The sequence below is a fragment of the Passer montanus genome, unplaced genomic scaffold, assembly GCF_014805655.1.
Source record: "Passer montanus isolate IOZ18808 unplaced genomic scaffold, ASM1480565v1 scaffold65, whole genome shotgun sequence".
Classification (NCBI taxonomy): Eukaryota; Metazoa; Chordata; class Aves; order Passeriformes; family Passeridae; genus Passer; species Passer montanus.
The window spans coordinates 638,811-659,426 of NW_024371593.1; the positions used below are offsets into that span (position 1 = coordinate 638,811).

The following is a 20,616-nucleotide window of genomic DNA, read 5'->3' on the forward strand; positions in this document are numbered from 1 at the left end:
TATAAGTTAATTGATGACACCATAATCAGGTCTAATCAGGTATTCTTTCTTCCTGGTAAATACAATCCAGGATACCCTGAGGGATTCTGCTAAGCACAGATGTAGAGAAAAGCACACAGAAGAAGAGGACAGGAACACATTTTTCAAGATGTCTTTTCCCCTTATTCAACTGTCGAAGAGAACAAACGCATTGTCCAATGGAGATTATAAATGAGCCTCTGCCCAAAGTTAAAACTGAAAATATACATGCTACCAGTTTGAATTTCATCCTTCAGACTTTGACAACTTTTATCCTGTAACAAATACTTACAAGAGAAAAAAGTAGATGTAAATTATTTTTAAAAATACAAGACATTATGAAATAATATACCTTGTCTTTCTGGTGAAGGAAGGGACAAAGGGGACAAAGGAATCCAGCCACTGATTTATCCATGGATTTGCCAAGTCTCATGACAAGATGATGAAAAAACCTTTAACTATTTCCATCTGATGGAAAATGTAGTTTAACAACCTTATAGAAAGGCTCCAAAGAACATACCAACTACTTTTAATAAACCAAGACTAATTAGCACACTTTGCAGCTTACTTCCCTGCCCACAAGGCAGCAGCACTTTCCCTTTCCCGAATGCATCAAAACCAGAGTTCAGATGCAACAGCTAGGGGGAACAAGTATTAGAGAAGAGTCAATGATGGATTCCTACAAAATTGTAGTAAGATGTAATTTCAAGAAAAAAATTTGTTCAGGCCTCATGTACAGCTCACTTGTTTTGTCCCTTAATGGAAATAAGTAAAACATTATGACTGCTGTCAGAAAAATTAATTACTTTGACTGATACTCTAAGCCTTACATTGTCAAAGAACTGCTGCAGTACCTTTCTCCCCATCTGTCCCAAACAGAGCTGTTGCATCTACTTTTCCCCTCTATAACCTGGAGTAGAATATACAAAATTTCACTTTGGAAGCAGACAGAGAGATGCTGGAAGAGGAAATGCCTAGTTCAAGGTTAGTGTAATCTCACTAGTTTGGGCATGAGTGAGAGTGAAATATTCACTCCCTGAACTGAAACATCCATCAAACTGTCGTAGGAAAGCAATCTGAACCTACCTGTCAAGAAGAACAGAAAAATTATCAGGACGACAGGGTTGTCTCCTGGTGTCAGTCATTGAGTGGCTGTAAAGGTCTGGCTTACTACAAGAAGTAGAAATAAGGCTGAGAAAACAGCCTGGCACAGCCACCTCCCTCACAATTTCATTGCTCATGTGGAGTATACCTGTATCTTTACTTTTGTAGGGATTCTCTTCATTAAATTTCCCAGCCCTCTCTAATGCAAGAAATAGTTTTATGCACAGGAAAATTTTAAAAACCTGGTTGTTTAACCCCCTTTGTGGGTTGTAAGACTTTCACTTCAGTGGAGGAACCACCTGTGAGCTTTCCATCTTCCTCCTATCCTACACAACTGCTTAGTTAATGAAATGGAGGATCATTTAGACTTAACTCCTATGAAATTGAGGTAAGGTCAGACAAGAAGTTCAAAAGTCCTCTGGGGATGAGTGACATGGAGACAACAGGATCAAATAACCCTATGCAGCAGTGTATGCACATCTGCACAATTTTTTCTTGTTGATCCATCCTGGATAAGGAGGTTAAAATAGGGGAACACATGAAGGACAAATCACCTGAATCTTTTTATTTTTTCATGCAAAAACAGCAAAGCATGACATATCTGATGAAAGTATTATTCAGCCAACAATAATAGACATGGCAAAATGCTGTCAGACACAATAAGGAAATATTAAAAAATGCAACTTCCAAATTATCTTAATTTTTCAAGGAAAAAGCCACTTTCTACAATAATAACCTCAAGTGAGACATGCTAGGAGATGGCAACATAAACTTCAGGATTATCACCCCTCTGATGTTCCCTGTTTATATCCAGTTGAGGACTCAGTGGTTCCAGTACCATTATAGCATTTTTTCCTCATCTTTCAAGTGTTCTTCCTTTTTCTTTTAATAGTTTCCAGAAACCAGGGATATTCTGACATACTAAGGTGACAGAATGCTATAGGTAACCTTGTTCAGCAGCAGAATCCTTAAGGTCTATCAACTTTTAAATATGTGTTCTTTCTTAACAGGAAACAGATTCCAAACTAAGAGTTAGATAACATGTTAAGGTGTTAACTTCTTTTCCATCCTGCATTCTCTTCTGAGACCTATTCTCACCATGGACCTACGTTTGAAACTTGTGTGCAAAGCTGAGCTCAAGACCTGTGCTGCAAGACTTTTTCCATGATGTGTTGTGACAGATGAAGAATAAAATCACCTTACTTTAAAACTATAGTTCTGGAACCCTGTGCTCATGCAACTTCACCTGCAAGGCAAATCAAACAGTTTCAAATTTGTTTTAGGAGTAGTTGGAGCATTCAAACACAAAGCAGAATGACTGAGAGAAAATACTATCACTTATCTGGCCAACTTGAAGTTTTAATGCATCCCCACAAGCCCTGATGGCAGTAATTGTACTGAATCCCCAGTAAATGTATTGAACATCACCCAGTGGTCTTTAGGAATGCAAGGAGCAGGCCTCAGAAGGATGGAAATAAGGTCTCTTGAGCACTGGCCTATCTCATGCCCAAAACAAATTTGGAGAGATCTCCTGCTCAATCTTTCTCAGAGGTCAACAACTTTAAAACCAAGTACACTTTCCAACTAAAATCCTTCGTATCCAGAGTTTGAAAAATATATATTATGTTTAGATTTCCTCTTATTTCACAATACTGAGGTGATATTAACACTTGAGTCTGTAGGTGACAAGTGTGGAAAGCACTGCAGTCGTCTCACGTAACACTTACATTATCATAGACATACATATATCTGTATTTTTAACCTTTAAGACTGAAACAATTTATCATACACACTCCGATTTTTTTTTAGCCTTCAAAATAAGGATTACAAATAAATATTTGCTGAAGTTCTAGCAAACACTACTTGGAGCATCAGTGAAACCTGCTGAAATGTAGGACTGCACTCATGCCACTCTGCAATGCTAATTTAGTCACCCAATTGCCTATTAACCCATAGTTGAGCAACTCCAGAGCAGGGAACATTTCATGTATAACATGACTGCCCCCTTGTGCCGAACTAGATCCCTTGCATTAGAAGTATGATTTCTCATGTCTTAATATGAAAAAACCCACTAAAGCAAGTAATTAAGCTAGCTTCTTAAGCGTCAAAATAGAGCTATACAGTTCTTGTAACTGTATGGAAAAGAAGTAAGCTAGGGATGATAGAAAGCAGTTTGGAAAACAGCACTGCACATCACCAAAGTGAGAGGATGTTAAATCACCTTCATATTTATTAACAATATAAGGAAAAAATAATTAAATCAAACACCTTTTTAAATCTCAAAGGCTGTTTTCTTTATGCAATCTCTTTGTTCACAGAACGGCCTGGGTGGAAGGGATTTTAAAAGTCATCTAGGTTCCAAACCCCTTGCCATGGCCAGGGACACCTTTCACTGAACTGGGCTGCTCAGATCCCCATCCACCCTGGCCTTGAACACTCCCAGGGATGGGACATCCACAGCCTCAGTGGGAAACCTGTGCCAGTGCCTCACCATCCTAACAGTAAAGAATTCTTTCCTAATATCTGATCTAAACTTCTCCTCTTCCAGTTTGAAGCCATTCCCCTGTGTCCTGTCACTATATATCCTTGTAAAAAGTCTCTCTCCATCTTTCCTGTAGGTTCTCTTCAGATATTGGAAGGCTGCAATAAGGTCCCCCCAAAGCCTTTTCTTTTCCAGGTGAATAATCCAAATTCGTTCAGTCTTACCTGATAGGAGAGGTGCTCTATCCCTCTAACCACCTAGGTGACCCTGTAGTTCAGTTATGAAATTAATTCAATGAAGTCAAATAGCAGGACTGCGAACTGAGCTCGCTGGGTCAGACACCCACTGGCAGCTCTGAACACGGGGGCCTGGGTTCAACATGTGAAACAAACTGCACTACCAAGGGAAAATTCCCAAAGGACCTCAACGGTCCTAGTGGGCTCATAGACATACATAGGATCAACATTCACTTTTCAAATTATTTGGATGGAAACCTAGGAACTAAGAAATGGCAAAGCTAATTTCCTAGGAGTTACTACTTCTGAATATACAGCCACATAGTTCCTAGAGGAGAACCAAGGTGTCTAGAATGCAGCATCACAAATTTATACCAGAATGAAGCAATCAAGCCAACTGTAATGATTTGAGTCTGAAACACACCAATTTGCCAACAGAATTAAAGGCATCACATTCCAAACATAAACACATCCAGTGGTATCACCAAGATCAGCTGATTTTCCTCCCATGTCCTCAGCTCATTTCCTCCTTCTGTCACTGCTGATACGGCTATTCCTGCTCACTGAAGCTTACATCCTTCAATTACTCTCTTTCCTCCTCTCTCATTCCCCTACAACCCATCTGCTTCACCACAGCATCCCCAAGACTTGTCCCCTTCCTCTCCAACCCAATTCATTCCAGCCTTTCAGTGAGCTGACCAAAGGGAGCACAGATGGGACAAGGGTAACACAGGAACTAAGGTACAGCTTTCTGACTAATTTTGTTTTCCTACTACCCAAATTCTCTCCTCCTCTTTTTTCAATCTCTGTACTAGACCTGCCACATGCACTTGGAATGTTTTCTCCATCAAAGTGTAACTCTGTAGAGCTATCAATCACCTTTCTCTACTGAAAGTTTTATATGTTCTGCAGTCTACACAAATGCCTTGCCTAACCAGGTAGAAACTGCACTCAAAACTTGCAATTCAGATGTGAATATTCTCAGACTTCAGACTCTTGGCTTGTTTTTATCCTTTCCTTCCTTCCTTTCTTTTTTTCCTTTTTTTTTTGTTGTTATCTAGATCTTTCTGACACAGGGACACCTTGCATGCATAAAAAAAGTTATTAACAAACAAGAGATTCCTGCCATTCAAGTAATTGTTAATAATACATTATTCTCTCAGTGGATCTGCAAACTATACTGACTACAGCTCCATTAGGTATGATTTATATTGAACTGTTTTTGTGAGAAGTTCATACCTTTAAACTGTGCTTCCCTCAGAAAGGGAGTTCCTAGCTGTACCATGTTTCAGATGTGCTATTGGTGGAAATACTGCAAGGTCTACAGTATACATTATTTTTCAGTTCATAACTCACAGGAAAAGTCTGAAAGCTTTCAAGCTTTCAGACAAAAAGACAGAAACAATTAAGAGCTCTAATAATCTGATCCTGCTGTTTGTAGTCATTTAAAATTATTCATGTGTTTCAATATGGAAGTGATTTAACATAATTTAGCAAACCTGAAACCTACATTAAGATGTAATAATGATGAATGGATGAGACCCAGCACACACACTTAGAGAAAACCTCAGAGTCCTGCAGAGTAAAGGAAGTACCCCAGAAAACCTGGCAGGTGCCCCAATGTGGGTGGTCTAAAAAAAAAAAAATCCAAACCAAAAAGCTAACCACCCCAAAACCCCCCACAAAATTCAAAATTAGCATCTGAAATCTTTACATAGGCAGAATCGGGTTAGGTTTCTAAAATAAAAAGCAGATGGACTGAGAGCACTTTCTAAGTTCACTGAAGAAAAAATACTATGGTTGCATCCCCCCATTATTTATTATCCCAGCAGCCAATTTAGGACTCAAACACAGCTATTTCTGGTCTGCTACCTTCCGGTCCTTGGCACAGGCTCCATGTACACCAACCACACTGCAAATCCTCTGGGACAAAGCACAGTGAAAATCCTTACCTTTCCTTCCAAACAAAGACATTTCTCACAAAATCTAAAAATTTTGAAGTTCTAAGAAATTAAAAATCAAGAATAATGAGTGGCATGTCAACTTTTTAGTGTATTTATCACATTTAGAACACAGATAATGTTTGTAACATCTGTTTAATTAGGCACCTGACTTCGTGTTCCTGCTGCATTACCCATTTATTTTATGGGATGGGTAATAACAAGAACCATTAAATGTTGCCCAGTTTTTAAAATAGCTAAGAGTATAGAGTGGAAAGAGAAAATAAATACTTTTTCTTTTATACTGTAGTGAGGAATCTTGTGATATTGTGAGGTTCTATAATAAAATAAAAATTATGAGTTATTTTTAACTATTAGACATTTTCTATAATAAAATAATATCCTTTAAAAATGAAGTTATTGGTTCACAATTTTTTGTTTGCTTTTATTTTAAAAAAAATCAAATTACATACATACCAGTGTCAAAATTTTCACAGCACTGGTATGACTTTGGTATCTATGAACTGTTCTCAAGTTACAGACAGTGCCAAATAGGTTCTGATTAGGAAAAAAATAGATACAAGAGCTCAACTGCTTTTTCAATTAAAAACTGTACTACATGGAAAAAAAAAAACAAGTCATGAGGATAGTTCAAGTACATTTCACTGCCTACATGTTAAAGGTTTCAACAAAGCAAACTTAATGACAGACAGACAAATAAGTAATTTCAAGTGATGCAAGGTCCGGCTTTCTGTTCACTGCCCTTCATATTTGTTCTGTACCAACCACAAAACATTTCTGGCATCATCTGGTGTTTTCCAATCATACACAGGCTGGATTATGGAATTGGCCTCCTTGGAAGTGCCATCCCTCAAAAAAAAACCACTGCACCTACAAAGAGCATGCTCACAACCTCTCATTAACCAATACTTGTGTAATGAATGTTACATTTCTCCTGTGCTCTGCTCCCTTCACCAGCTCCCTGCAGGACATTGTGACATGCTGAACATTCTCTGCCTCTGTTTTCAAGACTGTAATTTTTAAGGGCCCAAAATTCCTGAAAGATAAAGTCCCTGGGAGCCACACCATTCAACAAGTCCCCTTTTCAGAAACAATCACATTTCTGTACCAATGACACTTGGCTGCACAGGAGATGGGGCTTGGCTGTTGGGCAGGCCCTGATCAAAAGGACATGAGGATATCACCACCAGTTATCACTTTTTGATCCATTTCCCTTTTGACATTATACTCTGCATTTTATGTGGGAAGAAAAAAGGGAAAAATGAACACAAACACATCAGTTTTCCTTGGGAAAGGCAGACATAAAGGAGTAAGCGGCCAAGTTCACAATAACAAGCTCCTGTATTTATTTTTATCCCAAAAAGCACTCAGTAACCACAGAGCTGAGAGGGATACAGGAACCTGAGAAAAGCACAGACCAAAACAACCACAGGCAATAAGTCAGCTTAGCTTTAGTTTGCTAACAAGCTGACAACTAGTGTAAGATATTTAAGGTATTTTGCCTGCAAGACAGTGAAAATACTTTAGCTTTTCTCAGCTGAACTTCCTGCTAGAAGTAAAACAAAAAATACAGTTCTACACGTGGGGATGACGAAGTCCTCAAGACTCTGAATGAAATCACAACTATACTCAGTCCTTGCAGTCACTCAAAAAACAATTTCAATCAAGAGTTCCTTGATCTCCGATGAGCTTTCTATCCAGAGCAAGTGTCAAGGCCATGCATGCTGCACTTCACACATTCAACATCCAGGATGACGCAAAGAGCTCCCCACTTTACAGCTCTGCTACGGATTTGGCAAATGTTTAAACCAAAACCTTCCACTGCAGTAAGCTTTGCTACACCAGTAGGGTGTTAATCCCACTTGGCCATGTTTTTAACTTCGGATAAAGATCATCAATAATGATCAGAAAGAGCAGCTGCAGAAGAAAGTGTTTAACGTGTCAGTGTCATAACTGAATTTCCAGAGAAGTACAGCAAGAGAAAAATGCTACATTTAGTCTGAATTGGGTACTGGTCATACTGGGAGCAGCATTTGCTTATGAAAAAAACCTGCAGCAATTTCTTGGTAAAACACTGCAAATGAAGTTAATAAGAAAAATGTATTGATAATATATTCAAGCAATTTTCAGGTCACTTTTACCCACAGAAGGTACATAATGCAATTTCCTGGACAATTACAGTATTATGCCAGGTAAAGTAATCCATTTACACCTCTTGGAATTGTCTCACTGTGCATTAACACTTTACAGAAAGCATTGCTGTTCTGCTGCATTATTTAGCAATATTTAAACCAGCTGTTGATGTCCATTTCTCCAACCAAGTGTACTTTAGGACAAAAGATCCTCTAACAAGACCTTATCAAAATTAGCGATCCAAGCATTAAAGCACAAAGGTCACATGTGCTATTGGTTTTAAATACCATAATGTTCCATGCCTGGACTTGATAGCTGAACCTGGAACTAGATGATTAGGTCAAAAATACACCAGAGGAACTATTTCCTTGTTAGGCAGTGTTGGTTTCCAACTCTGCCCCAAGCACAGACACAGATATCTGTGACTACACTCACATCTACAGCCATTGTTTCATTAAAGAATTTTAATTTTTTTTTAACAAACACTGATATTTTGACCAATATCAGAATATTTTTTTTTTCCTGAAAATGTATTTGCTAGTTTGTATCTGCACATGGAATAAATCTCAGTGGTCAATGGTGTCTCTTGGCGGCCACATACTGACCTTGACATGCACTCCTACAACCTCATACTGATACCAGGTTTTCCTGCTGGAAAGCTCTGATGTTGAATCCAGTACGTTTGCTGCACAGATTTAGCACAGTCCATGCAGCATCTGTGGGCATAATGTTGCCCATAGATTTTGGAATATTCCAGTCCAAATGCTACTTAGAAGTACTAAATTTGCAACTTCCTAACTTTGTTACTGCATTGGTAGAAATCTACTCATTTTTGCATCGTTAATAAATGCTAAATGTAATTAAACAGATCCTTTTTATTGGATAAAATAACTCCCAATGAAAGTGCACACATTATAAATTAATGAAGTTTTTAACTTCTTTTGGTATATCCAATGTATCTAAACAAAAAGTAAAGCCATTCTCCATCCTCATAACATAAAAACTTGATTCATGTCTTGAATTTTAATTCTGGAATTAACTCAAGATGATAATAAAAAAACTTACCTTTTTTAATATTAGATAAAAGTTGGATAACTTTATTGTCTCCCCCATTCAATAAAAATTAAAATAATACAAAGGTTTTGCACTTATGATTCTGCATGATGCCCAAAGTAAACAATGATAAAAGTTAGTAAGTGGGGAGTTGCTTGTTGTTTTTACAGCAGAGGAGCCCTGTACTTCTGAATCACTAAGCAGCTGGAGTCTGGTTTAATTACTCAACATCAATCAAGATGTAAAGCAGCACTTGGAGACCAAGGAATGCAACATTCATCTGCAATACAAAAGAAATAGCTAAGCTATCTTAGCTTCTGCCTAGACAGTTTGTACACTAGAGAAAGTCAACACATTACTTTTATACCATGTCAGTAACATAAAAAGCCAAACAGTAATTTTGCACTGCACTTGAATGCATCAGTGACAATTTGCAGTAAGGGAGCAAGGACCATGAGAGTCTTACTTCATACAGGTTTGCAACCTCTAACATAGAAGACATTTGTACAGTACTGACTTCTAGCAAATAGCAGCACCAGTATATGACAACACTCCCCTCTCCAATAAACAACAGATAGCAAGTTAACATAATAAAAAGAGGAGATGTGAAATTGCAAACTCTAGGTTCCTGCCTGATTTTTTTTTTATCTTGTTAATTCTTTGATACAAGTTTTTCACTGTGATTATGCTCATATTAAAAACACAGCACAGTAATGCTGCAGCTTGATGGAGTGCTACAGCCTTTTACAGGATCAAAGGGAATCTGATTATCCCTTCTGGTCTTCAGAGCTATAGACATAAACTGCACACCCTGTCTAATCTATGAAAAAAAGCAACCACCCACCACAGTACACAAGCAAATCTCCCTGAAGATAAAAGAGGTAAGTAACCACAGAGACAGATGTTCACCACACCACTCACTGCACTGTCAGAAGCTGCTCAGTTGCTGCAGTGTTGAGGGTGAAATAAGATACCAGGAAGAACTGCACAAGTCTTCAGCACATCTCAGGTTAATCCACATATAAAAATAAATACTGTAAATAACTGCCTGTATTACAGAAGACACAGTCAGTCAACTTCAGCCAAGTCTGCCGTGGACATCAGATGCAGAACACAGGAATAGTTTTGTGTGCTGGGATCCCCCCTGTTCCATATCATACATACATGGAACAGGCACTAGCTCAAAGGGCTGCCAGGTGAGGCATAGGATGGCTAAATATATATATACATCCAGATGCTACAGCACCTGCTAATGTCACATTTGTCTCTGCACAACAATAATAATGCCATTCCATACAAAATGGAGTAACTGAGGGAAACAGTCCTCCCTTTTTACTATTAAATCAGCAGATTGCAAGCAGAATTCCTAAGGGATCTTCATGACACACTGAAACATACTGAATGAAAAAGGATGCTGCCCCGCATTCATCAAGCACTGAAGCCTTTCCTGTTGCAAGTCAAGCAAATGACAGGAAAAATGGCATGTGACAGTAACCAGTGATGACTGAACATTAAGCTCTGGTCTTAACTCAAGGATGTTCTTACATAGCTGCTATCACTGCTCTTCTTCTAATGTGCCCTGTCATTAATAAAAAAATGGACCCCATGGTTTAAATGTTGCTAACAGCATTTCAAAGAGAATTCTTGTGACAGCAGAAGTCAGCTATTCCATCTGGCCCATTTGAGAGTGAAACTGAAATATTTGCTCAGACTTCAGAAGGTCATTTTGGTATAGAAGAAGATAAAAGCAGGAATCTTTTACAATATGACCTAGCAAATCAAAGCAAATAGGGATTCCACTCACTGATAATCCAAAAGAAAAGAGACAGTTATAAGACAAATACAGCACTGTTTGTTCTAGGCAATGTGGTTGTATCTCTTGCCAACAACCTATATACTGGTAATTAAAACATAGAACACTTCATAAAAATATAAAAGAAAAGAGAAAGAAAACATTCTTTCCAACAAATGCCAGTGGTAACTGCAGCACCATGGACGCTGCACTCAAGTGTTTACCAGCACACTTTTTCTCAAATATTTCAAAGTTATCAAAAGCATTAATTTCAATCATTCAGAAACATCTATCTGTTATCATGTCCTCTTAGTCTGGAAATTATTAAAAAGCCCTAAATCTGTTTGCTTAATTATTACATCTATTACACTGTTTAATGAGGGGTTTATTTTTAAAATGTCATGACAGAATGCTTTCAGGATGGAAAAACACTTAATAACAAAAATGAAGTGCTTTTTGTCTTTAATGTAAAGCTTTCCTTTGAGTGTAAGCCCACTGTATAAAATCTAAGATCACATCAGTATACCTCTGCAAGAAAAAAATATTCTATATGTAAATAGACAAGCCCAGTGCTTAACTAATTAAATGCATTTTCATCACCCTAGTTATGAGGTACATAAAACATCTGGGGAAGAGTCATTAAAACATCAAGAATTATTATTATTTTGATGCAGACAATAACAGGATCACAAATATGCCATGTTAGCTTATGCTTACACCCAGAAGTACATGCAGTCAGCTGGATCCATACTAATGCTGAAATTAAGCAATCACACAAACACAGGGCAACTTGGTAACTGAGGCTCAGCTACAAGTAGCATCAACTTCCCACTGCTTTAAAATGCAAACAAACGAAAAGAACCAACACAGTGAAACACAGCAGAAAACAATCTGGGAACACACTGGGAGAAATAAACCAGAGGAGAGGGGTGGTAATGCTGCAGTCCCATTTTCACTTTTACAGACCACAGCAAGCATTAAACTGAAGGGCCAAGTTCTATCACAACACACTGTGTACTGCATTGTTTAAACTGTTATGGTTCATTTTATAGGTTGTCCTCTTTGAACATCAGGCCTCAATGTCCTTTAATTATTACTTTTATTTCCTCAAAGGGGTGCTGACAGTGGTTAACTGATAGAGTAATCTTTCTTAATGAAAGATTTCCCATTAGCAATTCCACAGAAGTAGGGCTGCATTAAATACAACATTTATTTCAAAACAGGTTTAAAATAGAGTTAGACATATGTCCCACCAAAAAAATCCCCCACCCCTGCATTTTTATTATTGGACACAGAACCAATTCTATTAAACTGAGTGAGAAAATGCATCTACATTTACCAAAAGAGAACAATTTTTTGCATAAACAAGCAGGGCTCTGAACTTTAATTTAAAGGGAAGCCTTAAGCCCTTTATCACAAAGGCTGAAAGTTGGCATTTCTTTCCAGGACTAGTGAAGTAAAAGAACTCAGGCTCATTGGTTTTTAAATCAAAAGGATGCCAAGTGTTTGCTTTTCAGTACTACAGCAGGCCCCCCACTCTTCTGACGTATCTGTGCTACTTGTCAAAAGGAAATATTTCTAATACTGTTGACTAAAAGTCACTTTCTAGTTGTGTGTCACAAATTAACTATGCAAAACTTACTCGTGTATTCATGACTTTCAAAAATTAATGTTTATTCTGGAATCACCTTTCTGTGATTAATGGATAAATTAATGCACATATTGCAGCAAATATATAATTGGCCAGGAAATAGTTCCATGAATCCTAAATCCATGCATCCTCAGGTCAAGTGTTTAACATTAGGCTTGCAATTCTGAAAACGTCTTTGTGTTTCTGTTTCTCTGATAGAGTATGTACCTCTTTTAAGATCCCAAACTAGATATATTCACACTTAATTTGACCTGTCTATACTATAGCTGGTGCTATAACTTTGTTGAGTACTTGGGTTTGCATGGAAAAACACAGGATTTTCACTAACTTTTTGACTACCCCTCATATCTGGTGCTGATCTGATACTGTTTAAGGCCTTTTAATTAACTACATACAAAGTAAATGCACTTCCAAGCAAAAGGAAAAGTAGTTCTCAGGATTTACATGTGGCCACACATATTTCAAAAAGAGACACATTTAAATAAATATTTTATCCAGTTTTACATTTCATGCGATTCATTCAGTTTTGAATCTAAACCAAAAGTCTTAAAAGAATCAGTGAATCCTATCTTCTTCCACCCTAGCAGAAACTCAATTCAAATGTGTGGGGGACACATTTTGTACTGTCCCATCATTTGTGCCTTAGAGCAATTCAGTGAAATTTCAACAAAGGCTGTAACCAAAAATTAAGGGTGTAAAAGAGAATGATGTAAGTTACTGAAAGTCAAGAGTGTTCATTTGGTGAAGTTCTTCATCTGAAACACACAATATTCTAAGGTCTCCCACAAGCAGTTAATAGAAAAAAAAATTCAGTTACTACACAAACTGGACTTAAATATGAGAGAGTGCCTTGTGAAATGTATTAATAAGAAACAGCTAAATAATTCCCAGACTCAGAAAGGATAATGGAAACTCCTAACACACAATTTATTAAAAAAAGAAAAAGAAAAAAAAAGTCTACAATGTTGAGGCAAAATAAACTTTTAAAAAAACAAAAAAAACACAGAGAAAACATCTAGATCTGGTTTTGTCGCTCCATTGTTCTTGTCTAAGGCTTGAGGAAATTTATTACTTCCTCCTCCTGCTTGTACTACTAAGAAATCTTCCAGAATACAAGTCTCCTAAATCCCCTGCCTACAGACAGATGTACACTTGAGTGAATCAAATGAAAATGCAAATACCTTTGCTTGGGGACAGGGAAGACTCCACCCAAACATTTTCTTTTTTAATAAACCCCTTTCCAAAATGACTCTAAAAAGTATTTTCGTGCTTTTCTGCTAATTATAGTGTATAGAAGAAGGCCTGGAAGTTGGCAGCAAGCATTTCTGCATGTTTTGTACCTCAGAAATACAAGTATGCCAAGAATTTTCATCTGTGGTTTCACTGCAGAAATCCTCAGATTTCTAGAGGGGAAAAATTGTTTCATGCCTCTGCTGGAGGATATACTGCCACACACCTACTATGGCAAACAATTAACATTTTGAATAACACAATGTCAGAAGATTTAGTTTTAAAAGCATTTAAAGAAAAATCTGCTGCAACACTTTGTTTTTTAGAATAATCTGAGAATCTGAAATACCATTTTAGCATAAAAGACAAGTGGAAAATTATCTTCCAGAAGGAAAATACCAACCCCTCCATACACCCCCCCCAGGCCTATTTCAGATCTCTTTTTTTCATATACAACAAAGCAATAATAATGATCACACAGAACTTTTCTTCCAATGTAGAACATAATTTAACCATTAGAGAAAGTGCTGCTGAAATGGAGAGACTTGTATTTCCTATAAGTAGTATTCAAAAATTTCACTTTACAGCTATTCCACTGGAAAAGGATGGAGGGAGTAAGATAACCTTCACCAGGCAAGTACTCCCACACATTGTCTCCACATAAAAATCTTGAGGCTATCAGCCTCCAGCTGCCCAGAGACATTAGCTAAAAACTAAATCCTTGTGCCACAGCCAAGTGAACTTGTCTTTAGGTCAGCATGAAGATTTACTGGCACTCAGAACAGGATACACCAACGTCAAGGTGAAAAGGGTTTGACGCAAACATCTGAGATATCTGAGCCCTATCAGCTCCTCCCACCTGAAGTGAGAGGTGCCTTCTGAGAAGTGCCTTCTCCTGTCTAAGTCAACCAATGCACAGTTCAACAGGCTGGACTTACTGTGAGATGTGAGTTATTGGGGTCAGCAGGGTCTCACCCTCCAGGTCAAGCTCATCAGCAAAGCTGCTGGTCCTGATGAAGGGTCCTGTGCTCACATCTAGAAATGCCGGGCTCTTTTTTACTGTGGAAAAAACGTGCAGATAGCAGTTCAAGCAATAGCATTTGTCTGCAGCTCACCTGGACCCCTGAAATATTGTAAATTTTAAAAGAATACTGAAAACAAAAGTTGCTACCCAAAATTGCATGTACCACAGAGTTCACAAAAAGCAAAATTTTAACTCTTCCTCTGCCAAAAGTATTTGAACTTCTGGTGAAGATTAAAACTACTATGTTATTCCTTTTTTAATTTTTGTTCATACTCCTGATACACCAGAATGTTCAGTATCTGTATGATGGAGGGCTTTGTGCATTATTAAGAGACAATTTGCTGGTTCCCTCTCACACTAAGGCATGAGGCAGCTCAACTTTGGGCTCAGAATCAGGACAGATGGCAACATCTCCAGCTCATCCCAGCCAAGGTTCTTATTGGGAAGGTTAATTTACAAAACTTCAGATACTGAAAGTTTTACTGGCAGAGTTGCTTGCAGATCAGCATTTTCATAGATCCAAGAAATCAGGGAGAGTGTTACAGTTTTCAATTTTAAACTCAGGCTCTGAAATTCTGTCAGATACTAACACTAAGAACACCAAGTGCTTTTTCCAATGTGGTCCTAACATTTGTCAGAGAAGCCACAACATCTGCATATAAATAAAACTACTGGTGTTGTTTAAATGACTGTATATAACTTTACATAAACTAAAACTTGATAACATTCCACATAAATCATAGGTAATTGTGACAAGCCCACAGAAACCTTTGTCAGTCTAACTGGCTGGAATATTCAAAAAATAATTATAATGTAGTAATTGATGAAAACTCTACTGTATTCAATAAAATATTTTATAACATAGCAGCAAATAATGCCCTGCCAAAAAGCCCCACAAAACCTAAAGGAATACAACAGAAATAGATAACTTGTATGCAGCTGATCTCTCCTGAGAATAGAAATTGGAATATCAGAAAACAAGTATTTTCTTTTAATGCAACCGTTTTACTCAGGTAACTGGGTATTTTCATATGGCAGAAATGGATCTGAATTTAAAAAAAAACAGAAGAGGAAGTATTATTTCATCTTTAAGCACACGGCTGTCCAAACTACAAATGGAAAGTCTCTATACTCCAGAAATTGTAGTAGGAAAGGATGACCTCTGAAATCACAGCTGAAAATAAATAAATAAATATGAAAACTGCTAGGAGATACATTTATTACAAGGAAGAGCCACTTGTAGCACTTAAAAATTAAAATTTTGTAGCAAGTTTTAGGAAGCATTAACTTCTATTTTTGCTTTTAGTATCATACTAATATTCTAGTATCATATTATTTAATCACTTTGCTGTAGCCATCACTCAAAAACATGGCTGTGAAACCAGCAAAATAATTCCAGATAGAGATGTGCAGTGAAATGTCTTTCAAACAGACTTCTTTGGGCTTTCACCAAATTAATTTTCACTGCTTTCATTTCTACAAGACATAAATGAAACTGTCCCAGTTTCTAGCAAATAGGGACTCACTAATATTTTTGTTTTCCTGGTGGCAAGTGATAAAAACTGCTGAACCTAAAGCCACGTAAAGGGTTTGCTGAGCACTCACAGGACTGTGCTCATGAGAGACACAGCAAACTCCACACAAGGGGATCTGCAGGAACAGTAGCTCCTGGGCCAGTCACAGCTATTGCTTTTCAGTTTCGTGGGAAGGGAAAGAAGGACAGGCACAATGAAAAAAGAACCAGAAGTATGGGGATTTTTGAAAGAATTCTGAATGAGTTAGAGATGGGATGTCTGAGTTTTTAGATAATGTGGATTATTTTTCTTATTTTCTGCATAGGTAGGAAAGGTGAGTTTGGCTCATATCTTTACTGTATGGTTCAGAAGCTTCCTAGTTATAAGACTTTTAGAGGATTTATTGACTAATAAAACACTGCTAATAAATATATTTATGTTTCTGACCTAATCCTTAAATATTTGGTCTTATGGACTTACGTTACAGTGCAAGTTTTTTTAGTTAGTCATGTTACGATACATAAAGCTACAGTACTGAATTCTAAACTCTTTGTTTACTTTTGTAACTATTTTATTTTTTCTATATTCTAAAATCCAAAACTCTAAACCTTCTTCTTCTTAACTTAACATGTTTCTGCTTTAAACTATTAATTCACATTCTTGCTTCTAGTACCTAAGTCTGGAAGCCTTTTCCAATATCTCAAATCAAATCCTGCGTTTAACCCTAATCTTTGACTTACAGGCTCCAAGTTCTGAAAATTCCCTGCATTTCTGATTCCAACACAGAAGTCAAGACTGGGCCTCAGCCTAGTTGAAAGAATTCTTGTGTGAGCACCTAGCGAGCAGGAGCTGATCAGTATGAGGCAAACATGGTATCTCCTTCCCTCTCTTCTAGAACTTTCTGAGAATATCATAATTAAGAAAAGAGCATGGCCTTAATGAGAGTTTCTCTGCCTCAAAATGCCTTGAAACAGGTCTCATGAAGAACGCCTGGGAGCTAATTTTTTTACTTGTAAAAATAAATTCATAGCCATTAGACTTTGGACATGTTTTCTTAGAGAGCAGTGTTAGAGAGCAGAGAGTATTTCTTAGAGAGCAGTGTTAAAAAATACTAAAAAAGACACCATTTCTAAATATGAAGGCTAAAGAGAAAAAAAAAAAATTAACGTTTAGACACTAGTTTTCAATGGATAATAATGGGTGAATTTCAACATTTGCAATTTACAACCTGAACAACCTCCAGACTCAAAATTCTACTGAAACACCTCTTTTTAGAAACCAGCTCTATAATTTTTGGTGCCACAGCAGGCAGCTCCAGACAGAGCATTGCAAAGATTTAGTAATTAACAAAGGTGATGAAACATGATGGAACAATGAAATATTATGAGCATTACCTGGAGAGGAGGGAGCGCTGGAAGACTGCTGGTCTGTGGAAAAGGATGGCCAGGAGCGCTGACAATCTGAGTCAGAGTGAAGATGCACATGAAACAGAGACAGGAGAAGAGAAAAGAAAAAAAAAAAAATAGAAAAAAAAATAGAAGCTCCAGACAGACAGCTGAGGAGATGCAGACATACCTAAAATTTAGTATGTTCCACCTGACACAAAATTAAAAATACTGTAGCAAACAGCGTATGAAAGAAACTGTACAAGAGTGCATTACACGTTGGCAGAATGTTCAGTTGCCACTGTAGAGGCATCATGGCTCTTCCAAGCCCATTTCTCATGGCAGTGTCAACTGCTGGAAGATATTCCTCCCTACAGGCCAGTCTCTGTTTGCCCCTTTCCTCCAGACTTCAGTTTTTCTCAAGTCTTTCCCTTTCCTAAGTGTCCAGGCTCCCACAGGTCAGTCCCCTCTCTGGTTCACACTGTTCACAGAGCAGCTCTCTGGTCAGGTTTCAGTGCTGCCACATAGATGGGGCAGCTTGGACATCCACATTTAAAGCTTCCAAACACATCCCATATAAAGTTTTTGAAGCTGCCCACCTCAACCATGTAAACCAAGTGCCTGCCCCAAGCTAAATTTCTTGGGGAAATGTTTAAGGCAAGCAAGAGGAGCCAGTGATGAGAAAGAGTCTCAGCAAAACACAATCTTTACATTATGTTCAGTTCTTTTAAATAACATTATGCTATTAATAACTATTTCATTAAGAACATCCTGTGAATTCACACACTTGGACAGACTGATACTTCTCAGGAATGATGCCTTACTTTTGTGCAATGAGAAAAACTCTTAAAATAAAAAAATGCATTGGAGAAAAAAAAAATCAGAGAAAAACCCCTCATTTTGCATGTGTCCTCTCAGTGCTACACACGTCCTGGTTCCAGCCAGGACACGGTTAATTTTTGCAGTAGCCAGGATGGGTCATGGATCCTTTGGTTTTTGCTGTACTGATGATGCCAGGAGAACAAAAGGAGGGAGAAAAAGCTGGAAACCTCTGGTTGCACGAAGATATTGGCAAGGAAGCCAGATGAGGGATCCAGGAGTGTGAAGACTGAAATATAAGTGGGCAGCCCAAAAATTTACTGAATGTGAGAAAGCAGCATATGGATATATTACTAGAGCCTTTCTGAAGACCAAATTAAAGCTGAATGAGTATCCTTTATCCTTGTACTTTCTAGTTTCTTCCTTCTAAACTTTTGACTTGGCAGCTCCAGTTTTCTGTGTAGGTAATCTTTTTCACAGTAAGTAAAATAACACTCACTCCTCTCTGAGCTGCTGTGAGAACAGTGTTAGACAGCCTCTCAGGTCCACTGAGCTCTGGCTGCCTGGCTGGGACATAGAAGCTGAAGCTATGATGGCTGGTGAAGCTCCTCTGGTATTCCCCACGATGAAAGAAATTCTTGTTCACACAAAACAGATGATTTGTTTGGTGGCTCTTGCTGCCCTCCTGATCTTGTTCTACCATGGCTATCCCCAACAGAGAGGCAGCTCATGAAATGGTGTAAACTGGGAAAATCGAGGATTGATTGGGGGAGTCAAGGAGATTCAGCTTGGTTTTGTTGTTTTAACACCTTAATTGCACCTGTGCCCCATGTGGGTTCACGGGTGCAACAGAACTTTGCCGTTTCAGTCAATTCAATCCAAGCCTGAGCATCCTTACACTCAATCACTGTAAGGAAGCCTCTGCTGTCTGCAGTGGATTCAGAGCAGAAAACATACAGGTGGCTCATAGCACTCTCACTAAATCACAGAGGTCTTTTGCCCAGACCCAGCTCTAATCCTACTGTCTTTGGGGAGTACTCAATTGTTAAGAAAGTGCCTAAGTAAGCACATTAGAAACATCACAAGACTACATGGCTGCTTAAGTGATCACAGAACCCAGACAAACAGTAAAATAAATTATTTAATTTATGGGTCCCCATCTGTTCACAAATATCTGCAGCATATTTTTACAGGAACAGATGCATGTACTTCAGAATGCACAACACTGGGGGGTCAAATCTGAAAGTTTTCTCCCATCCTAATTCAGTTATTTAGAAATTAATTTGCATCATATGCTTAGATAACTACTGGATGAATTATATTTTATTTATTAGAAAATTATCTTTTTCTATTGGTTATATATACATGAGCAATTTTTCTCAAGTATAAAAAAAAGCATTAGAGGTCATCTACTTATACAAATGAGCACTCACTTTTCTCTTTGTAATGAGACTGGGTGCAGTTGTGATTACAAGTGTGAGAATGCATATTTTCTGTCTGTCTAGATCTCCTTGGCTGCAAAAGATTTCTTAGAAATTATATGGCACTAGACACACATGAAAAGCACTGCAAACATTACACTATCAAAAGCTGGCATGCCATAAATGGAATTGTTTTCCTCAACTTACCAAGCAATTTTAACATTCCTGTTTGTCCTGTATACTTGTAACAGTTTATAGAGGAGAACACAGATAAAAAAGAAAAAAGATAAGTGTCAGAAGAAATTAGAGAAAATTCTTTTACTGAAAGCTATAGAGCTGACTTTTGAAATAGCCGTAGTAGGCTGCCATCAAATCATATTGTCCTTAATCAGTACAGAAATTTAGTGGTAAAAGGTGGGACTTCACAACTCCAACCATGGTTCTGTAATTTGATTTGTTTTGAAGAAAAGTGTCTATACCCAAATTTTGAGACCCTCAGTACTTGTCCACCTTTTAGCAGCTATGTCATTTCTACCACCAGATGCAATTTGCAACCATTCCTTAGCAGAGGCCAAGAAAGAGTGGAAGAGCATGGATGATGCAGAACAACACAACACAAGCACACCAAAAAAGTACAAGGAAGGAAAGACTTTCTGCTTGAACTAAAATACGCCCAGTGCCAGCCCACGCTGCTGTCTTATTTTAAAGCCCATTACATTCATTCACGTCAGCCAAATTTTTAAGGAGAAAAAACATAAGTACTTAAGGTATCTATAATCAATAAAACACACCT

At 37.8% G+C, this 20,616-nt stretch overlaps 1 protein-coding gene across 4 annotated transcripts in view; it reads right to left on the minus strand.

Moving 5' to 3' along the window:
- The window catches only part of KCNQ1 (potassium voltage-gated channel subfamily Q member 1), a 333,132-nt gene that overhangs the window by 216,656 nt on the left and 95,860 nt on the right, over window positions 1-20,616 (minus strand). For 2 of the 4 annotated variants that reach the window (XM_039728426.1, XM_039728425.1), the window contains exons 11-13: window positions 20,031-20,057; window positions 17,593-17,658; window positions 14,599-14,719 (exon numbers count right to left, since the gene is read on the minus strand). In XM_039728426.1, the coding sequence (XP_039584360.1) occupies window positions 14,599-14,719; window positions 17,593-17,658; window positions 20,031-20,057 (214 nt within the window). The remainder of the gene's footprint in view (window positions 1-14,598; window positions 14,720-17,592; window positions 17,659-20,030; window positions 20,058-20,616) is intronic. The other 2 variants (XM_039728427.1, XM_039728428.1) reach the window with 2 other exon arrangements.